Source organism: Megachile rotundata, chromosome 15 (genome assembly GCF_050947335.1).
Source record: "Megachile rotundata isolate GNS110a chromosome 15, iyMegRotu1, whole genome shotgun sequence".
Taxonomy (NCBI): domain Eukaryota; kingdom Metazoa; phylum Arthropoda; class Insecta; order Hymenoptera; family Megachilidae; genus Megachile; species Megachile rotundata.
Window position 1 is genome coordinate 11,659,511 of NC_134997.1, and position 13,436 is coordinate 11,672,946.

Sequence of the window (13,436 nt, forward strand, 5' to 3'; positions counted from 1 at the left end):
CAAACCACCTCAGACCAACTTCCCAATAAAGAATCCAATAATCCAACAACCCAGTAATCCAACAACCAAGTAATCCAATAATCCAGTAATCATAAAGAACGCAATAATCAAGTCCACATAAGATTGAGACACCTCTAGTCAATTATTTCCCTAAGCAACCGCCGCAATCTTCCGATACTCGTCACGACTGCATCCAGTATACCGTGCAGAGAATGCATCGAGTGCACGGTGCACAGAATGCATCGAGTTTCCAGAACCAGCGTGCCATTCCGCTCGGCGTTGGCCCACGGCTATCCGATTGGCAGCGCGCGGAACACAACAAGCGCAACGGGGCCTCGTTATTAGCGTCGGTGCGCCGTGGTCGTTATAAATTCATGCCAGAGAAACATTTAGAGTAGGCAGCCGCGATAAAAGCGAGCCACGAACGCCGAGACCGAGAGGAACGGAGACAGAGTCGAGTCGGTACATCGGATACGCGCCCCTATTGCGCCCGCGAACGATTACGACGGTTATCTCTCTCTATTTCGCATCGTTATCTGCTATAGCGTTGTTCAAAAAGAAATTCACGCTGTTCTAATTTATTTTGTTATGTGCGTTAATAAACTTTGTGAGTTAAAAATTATTTAGTGTGGAGATTGCCTGTAGAGTGGTCGCGTGACCAGTTGCAACAAAATGGCGGACTAGTAGCTGTACGCATATGTTAATTACTATATACAAATTAAATATAATTATTTCAGAGATTTGGTGCAACTATATATTTCTGTTCGTTCTGATATGGATGGGAAGAGTAATTCAAACATGATTATTTTAGAAACTACAAGTAATGTGTTATAATTGATGTCAGTAGCTCTATCGTCACGTGACCGCGCATGCGCAAAATGGCGGCCGTAATGGCTACCTATGCGCACACATCAAAACTTGTGCAATTGTTAGAAGATTAATTGCAACCTCTTATATTTTAGTAGCCCTGTAGAAGTACATAATGAGCAAAATCCTAAAATATCACTTTCTTCTCAACCCTTAAGAAAATAGAGAAAGGTAACAATTCTTGAACAGCCCTGTAGAGTAACAGATCATATAACATCGTGCCAGTTTCCGCAGACATCAAAACAGAAAGAAGTAAATTAATCCCGAGTGTCAATTTTCGACTACCACCAGTCCAAACACAGTTAATCGTGAAATGTCAATTACTTTTCGAGATACCGTGAAATAGAGGTAGATAAGATTTATTTTTGAAAAAGGCTGTATCTGGTCCTGTTCCGTCTGACGGGCGAGTCGCGTGGAATTTCCGATCCTGAAGCCTGTTCGCGAGCCACCTTTAGCGACCACGTCGACTTTACGAGCCGTGACGAGAGCCCAGGCAGCGGAGAAGGGCGCGGTAATAAGCTACGAGGTACCCGTGTGTCGCGATAAGGACCCCCGGTGCTCTCGATACGGCTCTCCTTCTCGCTGTCTGACACGTTTTTTTCGCTTTTCTTTTATTTCTGACTTCTCAATAAGGACGAGCCACGCCAGACACGCTCGCTATCTCGCCCCTTGTCTCGCCTCACCCTCCGTGGCTCTTACGGAAAAATTGGTCAATTTATGGGACTGGACCTGATACGATCGTGTTTCGAGCCGGGTAACCTGTCTTGATACTATTTTTCATCGAAACGCCTCGGCAATTGTGGAATTGGAAGATAGAGACTTGATAGATCGAGAATTGTGGATTCGTGATTGCGGTTGGGTATGAGGGATTACTTCTACCTATGAGGAGTTAGGCGTAGATAGTAGGTCACGTGTGGATCACATGAGGCACAAAATTTGGAGGTTTCTATATTTGAGAAATCCCTAACTTGCAGATGTGTAGATTTCTAAACACTATAATGACATAGGTCCTAAGTGTTCAAGTGTCCACATTTTTCAGATCCGCAGCTTGAACCCACAAGTTATCAGAACTCAAGGAGTCCACATTTTCTAGCATATAGATTGTTACCAGATCATTCAGTTTCACATCCCTAATTCATAAACCACCTAGCTTCGGATCCCCTAAGTACTAAGTCACTTAGGTGCACATAATTCCCAAATCTCCAGTACCTAACTCCTAAATCACCTAGCTCCAGATCTCCCAATTCCCAAATCACCTAGTTCCAGATTCCTGATTCCCAAATCACCTAGCTCCAAATTTCTTAACTCTCAAATCACCTAAATCCAGATCCCCTAACTCCCAAATCTCCTAGGTCCAAATACTTCCCAAACCTCCAAGTCCCTAACTGCCCAATCACTTAGCTCCAGATCTCCCAATTCCCAAATCACCTAGCTCCAGATCTCCTGATTCCCCAATCACTTAGTTCCAGATCCTCTAATTCCCAAATCACCTAGTTCCAGATCCCCTAACTCCCAAATCTCCTAGATCCAAATACTTCCTAAACCTCCAAATCCCTAACTCCCAAATTACCTAGCTCCAGATCTCCCAATTCCCAAATCACCTAGCTCCAGATCCCCTAATTTCCAAATCACCTAGTTCCAGATCCCCCAGCTCCCAAATCACCTAGCTCCAGGTCCCGTAACTCCCAAATCACCTAGCTCCAGATCCCCTAACTCCCAAATCACCTAGCTCCAGATCCCCTAACTCCCAGATCCCCTAACTCCCAGATCCCCTAACTCCCAAATTACCTAGCTCCAGATCCCCTAACTCCCAAATCTCCTAGGTCCAAATACTTCCCAAACCTCCAAGTCCCTAACTCCCAAATCCCCTAGCTCCAAATAATTCCCAAATAAGTTCCTGTCTCCCAAACCACCCAGCCATCTACCTCCAGAAAAAGTAGATCAGCCGACAGAGTAAAAGGCTGATTAAGAATCGTAAAAGCGTGGCGATGAATGGGTCCGCGGTCAACGGGAACCGATTTAACGCGTGGCTACGAGAATCGCGTAGGAATCGTTTTCTCGAACGGCTCGTAGATCAGTGAAAGTCCGAGGCACCCGTTCGCGGCGGCGACAACCAATCCGACACGCGAAACTGCTCTATCGGCGTGGTCGAACGGCGTGGCGCGCAACGATCGAACACGCGAGATACGGAGCTGGCAGGCGCGTGTTCTTTCGTCACACACCATCGAGAGTACGACGCTTTGGATTTCAGAATTTAGTTTGACAGTGCGACAGCACCGGGATCGTGTCGGACAGCCATCGGACACTTTGATTGTCCGCTCCGATTAGCAGCTAGCTCGATACGTTGCTGGCTGGTAATTAGCTGCCGTGAGCGACACCGGACTCGTGGGACCCCAGAACGATCACGAATCGGCTATGGGCGATTCCGGGTCCGTTGAACTCGGTAAAGATCCTTTTGGACACGTTCACATCGACAGGTGATTTGGATCGACTTCGCAAGATTGCTTTGGGGATTTCGACGGTTTCGATGCTTTGGACACTTTTATGCTAGGTGGACACTTTTATGATAGATGGACACTTTGGATTAGGGGTATGAACGTTAGGGGTACCTTCACGCAATACCTAGCTCTGGTGATTTGGACAGACTTGCAATTTATGTTAAGTGGACACTTTGGGTTAGAGGTATTCTGTATGAATGCTTTAGGTTAGGGGTAGCAGCATTGGGTATCTGGACCACATGTGGACATTGAGTCACTGTACCTAATACAGGTGGTTGTGGATTAATCAGACTAGTTATAGACAAGTTCAGACTCATCAGATGCGAATGGAAATATGTTTGGACCTACATCCACATACAGGTCTACACATGTGGACATCTAGATCCACTGTACTCACATGTGACTTTGGATCTTGTAGGTAGATCTAAACAACTTCAAGTTAATTAAACTGAATAGGATCAATGTTAAATCTAAGACTACTTATGAGTACCTACAATCTAATGGACCCTATATGAATATCTTGAATTTAAAGAACTTCATATGGACAGCTAGATCCTAATGAAGTTTGTGAACACCTAGAACCTATATATAATTAAAATAGATATTTTCTAAACCTAAACAAGATCAGACCTATTAAAAGGTAACAAATGACTCTATTGAATCCCACATGAAGTCAATTCCCTGACGTAACAAAAATGTCCAAACATTCAACCACCTAATCTCTGTAATTATGAATATAGATACCACATGTTGACTCCAAATTTGAATCCCACGATCGTGAACCTTGCAGTCTACCAGAATAAATTCTATATAAATAAAAATATACTGTAAGTCCCATGTATCGAGAATAGCTGGTATCAGCAGAATAAATTGAATATAGTCGTTATCTAGTGTCATGAATACAGAATCAAAGCAATACGAATCGAGAATTAACTATACTGGATCTCGTAAATTCAAAATATGGAGTCCTACCGATCCGGTATCGTCTGTATCACGCGATATCGACCCTGAGACGTTCGTATCGACTTCCATGTGTACCAAGGTCGTCGATAACGAGTTGCTCGGCTTTCAGACACTTTTGTGCAGCACCCTGCAGGGCTCCAGGGTCGGATTCCTGTTGCTGGTCGACATGCGGGCATCCGGATGTGGGTACTCAATTTATTTATATGTTGAGAGTCTGTTTGTGCGCTGATCACAGTTTGCTTGAGGATTGATTTATTTGGTGATTTGGAGGGTGATTTGGAAGTTTGAGGAATTAGGGATTGCAAGGAAGGGGATTTTGGGGGTTGCAAGTTTGAGAAATTAGGGATTGCAAGGAAGGGGATTTTGGGGGTTGGAAATTTGAGAAATTATGGATTGCAAGGACGGGGATTTTGGGGGTTGGAAATTTGAGAAATTAGGGGGTTGCAAGGAAGGGGATTTTGGGGGTTGGAAATTTGAGAAATTAGGGGGTTGCAAGTTTGGGAATTTTGGGAGTTGCAAGTTTGAGAAATTAGGGATTGCAAGGAAGGGGATTTTGGGGGTTGCAAGTTTGAGAAAGTAGAGGTTTACAAGTTTGAGAAATTAAAGGGTTGCAAGTTTGAGAATTTTGGGGGTTGCGAGTTTGAGAAATTAGAGGGTTGCAAATTTGAGAAATTAGGAGTTACAAGTTTGGGAATTTTGGGGGTTGCAAGTTTGAGAAATTAGGGATTGCAAGTTTGGGAATTTTGGGGATTGCAAGTTTGAGAAATTTGAGGGTTGCAAGTTTGAGAAATTAAAGGGTTGCAAGTTTGGGAATTTTGGGATTGCAAGTTTGAGAAATTAAGGGGTTGCAAGTATGAGAAATTAGGGATTGCAAGTTTGAGAAATTAGGGGTTGCAAGTTTGAGAAATTTATGATTTACAAATTTAGGAAAATTAGAGTTTAGCACTTCAATGATTTACATTTAAAAAATTGTTAAATTCAATTGTTAAATAGGTAAATAGTTAAATAGTTAAACAGTTAAACAGTTAAATAGTTAAATAGTTAAATTGTTAAATAGTTAAATAGTTAAATTGTTAAATTGTTAAATTGTTAAATTGTTAAATTGTTAAATTGTTAAATAGTTAAATTGTTAAATTGTTAAATTGTTAAATTGTTAAATTGTTAAGTTGTTAAATAGTTAAATAGTTAAATAGTTAAATAGTTAAATTGTTAAATTGTTAAATCGTTAAATCGTTAAATAGTTAAATAGTTAAATTGTTAAATTGTTAAATTCAGAAAATTTGAAAATTTGTCCACATGAGTCTAATAAATTTGAGTATATGGATATATAAAACCTCATAAAGAACTCAGAAATCTGAAGAACCAGAATTTCCTAAACCCTACAAATGTAATAACACAGAAGTGTTGAAACCTAGCCACTAATAGCCGACACAAAGAAACTTAACGATACCATAAACGAGCACTTAGAATTACCCGAACATTCAAGAATTAACAAGCAATCTCCGTAGCAATTACAGCACACATGGCCGAGTGTGAATGGGTTTTTTCCACGGTCGTAGTCCAATTAAATTAATTCGCGTCTGAAATAATCTCCACATCGCATCGTGGCGCAAAACCGCGCGCGGAAAACGGGTTTGAACAGCGGCGCGAGAATGTCGCTCTAAAGAAACAGTGGACAAGGTGGTATAGTGATCATTAGCGGGAGAAAACAGGAAAAATGGTTCGACAGCCGTGCTGATACCGTGATTATTATTAACCGTTTCGGGCGTCGTTGATGATTGTGTTCGTTGTTACATAAATAGCCTGGAACGGTATCGGAATTCCGCGATAAATTTCACGGAATTTACAATCGAGATAAAGGGAATTTGCATCGGGCGAAAATAACCGGCCGTCGTGTCTATAATAGCGTGCTTGGACGCCGGCGTAAGTTCCCTCGCTTTATGGTGGTCACCTCGGGGCGGGGCTTGTCTCAAAAATACTATACACAGTATGTTGGAAAAGTAACGTAACCTTTTTAAGGAAAAATAGCGACATGTATTTAAACAATATTTTGAAAACAGTATTTATCCCTTACAAAACACAACTATTATTATTGTGAGATTAAAGTTGTGGTTCGTACGCTCATCACTAGACGGCGCATAAGTTTGACTTTCTCGCTAGTACTCGAGGAGCAATCCTACACCGAAAATTTTTAATTTAATTTAAACTGTATATTCCTGTAATCAATTGTAACTAAATAATGAAGTAATGAAACTTGTATGAACCTCAAACAAATAAAGTGCTACTCTCTAAGCTCTCCAAAATAAAAAAATTGCAATTTAAACCTTCACTCTAACGCAATAAATTAGCAAGTAACAAACGAGCTATGAACACTTTGCACGCAAAGTAAAAAAAAGAGGGAGCAAGAGTTAAGATCGATCGAAGCACATTTTCTTGATGGTTTCCAACACGCGCCGACTTAATTCGTAATTCAACCGGCGTAGAAGCAAGAGCTTCCGGTGGACGTCACACGCATCCTTCTTCCTCTGTTTCACGAGCCGCAACTACACTACGTGTCCCATAGCTTTTATGCGTTTCCATTTAACGCTCGATTGTGTACATACACGCGTCGCTTTAACGTTACTCACGCACGGAATTTTCAAGAAGCTTCTGGGAACCTATTTCGAACTTCTTTGACCTTTTGGGATGTTTGTGGTGGAGGTGGGATTTTTGGAATTTAACTTCTGTTGCTTTCTTTGGTGGTTTTGTTTGATGAACTTGTTGAAGGAACTTGTTTAATGTACTTATTAAATGAACTTATTACATTAAGTGTATTATTAAGTGTACTTGTGAAACAAATTTATTAAATGAAATTGCTAAATCAATTTTATTAAACGAATTTAATGAACGAATTTATCAAATGAATTTATTAAACGAATTTATCAAATGAACTTATGAAACGAACTTATTAAATAAACTTACTAAATCAATTTTATCAAACGAATTTAATAAACGAATTTATCAAACGAACTTATTAAATGAATTTTATCTGACGAACTTATTAAATGAATTTTATCTGATGAATTTAATAAATCAATTTATTAATTCAACTTATTAAACGAATTTTCCAAATGATTTTTTTAAATAGTTATGGTAAGATAACAAACACAGTCTGTTTAAAAAATTTGCTTTTAAAATTGTAGTTCTATAATAGAATAGTAATAATGCAACATTTGATAAGAGGACGAAAGAAATTATGCATGTAGGTTGTACCATTTTAAAGACACGCAAAAAGTGTAATTATTGAAGATAAGTACTGCAGTTGTTGAAGATAAATATTGTAATTATTGAAGATAAATATAGTGACTACTGAAGAATATTGCAATGATAAGTATTGTAATTAGTGAAGATAAGTTTGGATAGCTTTGTTAATTATGAAAGTTGTATATGTAGAACAAAGTGTAATGTAGAATAATATGATGCAAATGTAATTTAATGTAAAATATAGAATAAAAAATATAAATATGTAGAACAAAATAATAAAATATAGAACTCTGTATAATTAAAATATGCAATATGGAAACAAATTATATATGCATATAAAAAAAACATCATATGTAAGATATAACAAAGTATGTATCATATACAAAAATTTCATAGTGTACTTTCATAAGATACTTTCATAATATATGTGCAACAGAATGCAACAGAGGTTAAAGGATAATGTAATATATAAATAATGAATGGTTCAAAAACTTACCTTGCACAGAGCGACGCCGGTGTCCAGTCTGTCCATAAAATTGTCAACGTTGATTCTCAATTCCGGATACAAAGCGTTCAACCATTCGGCCAAGTCTTCCTTCATCGCCACCAAATACTCCTCCGAAGACTTGAAAGGTCTGTAAGACCTTGCTTCCAGAAGCACCGACATTTTGGTTGCGCGCTATCTGTAACAATTATTTTTTTCGTTAGTGATGTTAAAAAAATTCTTATATTCCCAAATTCTCATATCACCAAATTTTCATATTCCCAAATCTACGTATTCCTAAATTTTCATATCTCCAAATTCACATGGTATCAAATCCACATATTCCCAAATTTTAATATTTCCAAATTCACATGTTACCAAATCCACATATGCCCAAATTCTCACATTTCCAAATCCACACGTTACCTATTCCACACATTTCCAAATCCACACATTCCTAAATCCACACATCCCCAAATCCACACGTTTCCAAATCCACACATCCCCAAATCCACATATCCCCAAATCCACATATGCCCAAATCCACATATTCCCAAATCCACATATGCCCAAATCCACATATTCCCAAATCTACATATGCCCAAATCCACATATGCCCAAATCCACATATCTTCAAATCCACATATTCCCAAATCCACATATGCCCAAATCCACATATCCCCAAATCCACATATTCCCAAATCCACATATGCCCAAATCCACATATGTCCAAATCCACATATGTCCAAATCCACATATCCCCAAATCCACATATCCCCAAATCCACATATGTCCAAATCCACATATCCCCAAATCCACATATCCCCAAATCCACATATCCCCAAATCCACATATCCCCAAATCCACATATCCCCAAATCCACATATCCCCAAATCCACATATCCCCAAATCCACATATCCCCAAATCCACATATCCCCAAATCCACATATCCCCAAATCCACATATGTCCAAATCCACACATGCCTAAATTCTCATATCCCCAAATTCTCAAACCCCATCTCCCTCAACGTCCCAATTCCCGCATTTCCCCAACTCCAAACAATATTTTACAAGAAACCCTAATATCAAAACCAACATAAAATCTAAAATCCCAATACAAAATCAATAGTTATCTCTAAATTAATTTAAATTCTACCTCTAAAGTCTAACTCCAAAATCTAACTCTAAAGTCCAAAATTCTTCGTCGTCTAAAATTGCACAACACTGCATTCAAATTAATAAATAATTAAAGAAGAGAACCGTAATGGATAGTTAATAGTTGTCAAAAAATACTAAACGCTCTAACCTGAGTATTCGATGGACGCCAGTGCCCAAGGTGACACGATTTCTACTCCGAGCGTTCTCTTTCGTTGCGAATCGTACCGAGGTAAGTGTGAACTGAACCTCTGTTCCAAGTTGCATGGTCCTTTTATAGGAAAAACCATACTCACTTGGTAACCAATTAGAACCGAGAAATTTTACTATGACCCATCCCGTTAACTGGTCACTTCGACCCACGGTACCTACCCTCTGGATTAATAGATTACCCGATTGTTTCATGCTTCGATCAAACCGAGTCATTTCTGGAAACTTTCACCGGAATTTTCTCTTGTTCAGGAAATCAATTATTGTGTTCACTACATTTTCAAGCTTTTATTATTTAATTTATTATTATGAAATGGGAAGACTTTAGCTAAAAATGAGTGACTATAGAAATTATGTAAAAAATTGCAAGTTCGAAATGTTATATTAAATGTAGAATAAAATTGTGTGAATTTGCAATTTTATATTTATTATTGTTAAAAATTATATTAAACATATGAAATAATATATAAATAATATAAAACAAAAATTATAAAAAGGAAAGTCAAATTGCTAATTTGTAATATGATGTCAATCTATGATAAAAATTATAAAAATAAAAACTCAAGAAATATTTGTTAAATAAATAATAATTTTCATAATAAAATACACAGACCATTTATTTAACAAAGCACAAACATTGAACTATACACTACATTTAACAGATTACAAAAATTGCACCATGTACTATTCTCAAGAGACCATAATAATTCTACAAAATGAATGCACATACCACATTAAAAATATAAATAATAATTTTCATAATAAAATACACAGACCATTCACATCTACCAAACTACAAAAATTGCACCATATATTAAATCTAACAAATTTAATATAATTTTTAAATTACAAAAATTGCACCATGTACGTAATTCTACAAAATCACTGCATATAACATAAAAAAAAGACTACAAATATAAATAATAATTTTCGAAAGAAATTAAATTCACAACGCACATAGACCCACCACACCGCTATACAAGTATCTTATATCTAGGTATACAAGTCCGAGGCGCATTGACGACCAGCAATAAAATTTCGAGGGATTTGCAACACAATAGGCTGGGGCAGTATCGTTAACTGCCCCAGAAATGCTCCCCTAGTTGACGTACCGGTTAAGCCACCCCATAGCCCATCGCCTATTGCTCGATGTATCAAAAGCCGTGCCATATCTCGTTCGTTGTTTGCCAGTCCCCTGGCTACCCTTCTAAATCTCGGTTATTGTCATAAAGCAACGATCATCCGTGGCCGAAATCGGACCTACCCCTTTGAGACCAACTATCGCGTACCGTGAACTACCGTGCAGCCGGATAATCATCGTAACTCGTTTCAATTTGGGGATTTGTAGTTTGTTGGGGAATTTAATTGGAAAAGTGGGATTTTTGGAGAGAGAGAGGAGGAGAGAAGGTGGAGAGATGGAGATGTGGAGATGTGGAGATGTGGAGATTGAATTGGGAAATTTTAGAAATTGAGGAATTGAGGAATTGGGAGGTGAGGGAGATGGGGTGGGAGAATTTGGGGTGTGAGAATTTGGGAGTGTGAGAATTTGGGGATATGTGGATTTGGGCATATATGGATTTGCACATATGTGGATTTGGGAATATGTGGATTTGGGGATATGTGGATTTGAGAATATGTGGATTTGAGGATATGTGGATTTGAGAATATGTGGATTTGGGGATGTGTGGATTTGGACATATGTGGATTTGGGGATATGTGGATTTGGGCATATGTGGATTTGGAAATATGTGGATTTGGTCATATGTGGATTTGGGCATATGTGGATTTGGGCATATGTGGATTTGGGGATATATGGATTTGGGGATGTGTGGATTTGGGAATGTGGAATTGGAGATATGTGGATTTGGGGATGTGTGGATTTGGGAATGTGTGGAATTGGAGATGTGTGGATTTGAGGATGTGTGGATTTGGGAATGTGTGAAATTGATAATGTGTGGATTTGGGGATGTGTGGATTTGGAAATGTGTGGAATTGGAGATGTGTGGATTTGGGGATGTGTGGATTTGGTCATATGTGGATTTGGTCATATGTGAATTTGCTCATATGTGGATTTGCTCATATGTGGATTTGCTCATATATGAATTTGCTCATATATGAATTTGCTCATATATGAATTTGCTCATATGCGGATTTGCTCATATGTGAATTTGCTCATATGTAAAAACCTTGATTAAAGAATCCCAAAACTTGAAAATCCCTAAAACCCCCACCAAATCCTCCCCATCCAAATCGCACCTAAACCTAATCTGCGACCTCCCCAACGTTTCCCAATAGCAATAATTTTCTCTAATATATCCATACGTCGTTAATTCCACCTTATAACTACATGTGCACCTTAAAACTTCGACTGGTTTCCCAACATAAAAGTGTTAGCCGAATAGTTCCGCAATTTTCGAGCCAAGTTTACTGGTTATACAATTAGATCGGCCGGTGTAATAATTTCATAGTGTAATGGTCCGAACAAATAGTCTGGGTGTAGAATTTAATAGGTGGTCTAGCGGTTTGGCATTCTGGTGGCTCCATTAGATCAACGCTTAATAGTCGACTCTTATGGTCTCTAGTGTAATCCCATAATTTGGTTGTAATGGTGTTATAGTTTTGGTAATGACTTTACAAAGAAATCGATTGCGTTTTAGCGCCTGCGAGTTACATTAGCATATAAGTTATTAACGATACAATCGGTTCATTATGGGGTTTATACTTCGAGCAACCGTATATTACAATTGGCAAGTGGGAACGCGTAAATAAGTCTGTAAGTGCGGAACGCGGGAAACTTTCGATTTAAGATGTTATTTAGCGGCGTTGACTTTCGTATAAACATTCTTTTTATACACGAAAAGTATTTACGATAAAATGGCGCTCTAAATTTATCTTCTACGCTTTTATTACGGAGCCCCTTTGAATTATTCCAATGTTTTAACTCGTAATTTCCCAGCCGTCCAAAGAAACCAGTTTCAATGCTGCGCATTGTTATAAAACGCATTGTAGGTCAGCGGCTCGGCTAGAAAAAGGCGAAAGAAGGGCAGAAAATGAGGCGGAAGAAAAAGGAACCGCGGGACAAAGGGAAGGAAAGCATAAAGGCGAGTTCGTGCAGCAACATCGGCGATCGTGGATTACCGTTTACAAAAGGTGACTGTAAAATGTCACCGTCTCGCGTTTCCCCGCGATGCAAAACGTATGATTTACTCCTCGTTAACACCGCCTCGTTCTTGTAAACTGCACGGGACCCCGTGGTTACTTGGTACAGGTGTTTGCCGCCTAAATGGCAAAGTGTAAATTTACCTTTACTCGAACATTTTTTATGCTGTACCACTTTTCTCGGTTAATCTCTCCAGTCACTTTGATGATTTAACGCGTGACGATATAATGCCCGGTCGTTTAATGGATGGCGATATAACGGACTGTATAGCTCGTAATCATACGACGGTACAACCTGCGGCTATATAGCGGGTGCCGACAGAGCGAGTAATGATAATGCATGTAGAGAATAGTACGTATGTGAAATACAGTGTGTGGCGATATAACGAATGGAAAATATAACGCGTGGAGATATAACAGGCGGCGATATAACGGCTGGAGATTACGTTACGAAGATTATTGCTCGTGACGATTGCAGTGCGTGGTTATATAACGCAAGGTAATATAACGTGAGGCGATATAGCATGCGGTGATATAACACGAGGTGATATAACGCATGGTAAATACAATATGTGATGAATACAACGTGTGACAAATACAACGGTGAGTAAATACAGCGCATGGCGATATAGCGCGAGGCAACATAACGTGGCGATATAACGCGAGGAAATATAACGCGTGGTTAATACAACGTAAGATGAATATAGCGCGTGGCGAATGCAATGCGTAGTAAATACAGCGTGTGGCGATATAACGCAAGGTAACTCAACGCGTGGCGATATAGCGCGAGGAAATATAACGCGTGGTTAATACAGCGCGTGATGAATACAACGCGTGGCGAATGCAATGCGTAGCT

At 38.9% G+C, this 13,436-nt stretch overlaps 1 protein-coding gene across 3 annotated transcripts in view; it reads right to left on the bottom strand.

Moving 5' to 3' along the window:
- LOC100880568 (GAS2-like protein pickled eggs) overlaps nucleotides 1-13,436 on the bottom strand; it is a 93,380-nt gene that overhangs the window by 66,414 nt on the left and 13,530 nt on the right. For 2 of the 3 annotated variants that reach the window (XM_012286044.2, XM_076540230.1), the window contains exon 2: nucleotides 8,068-8,254. In XM_012286044.2, coding sequence (XP_012141434.2) covers nucleotides 8,068-8,238 — 171 coding nt within the window. In that variant the 5' untranslated portion in view covers nucleotides 8,239-8,254. Of the gene's footprint in view, nucleotides 1-8,067; nucleotides 8,255-9,362; nucleotides 9,467-13,436 lie in introns of those variants that run through there. The other variant, XM_076540231.1, reaches the window with a different exon arrangement.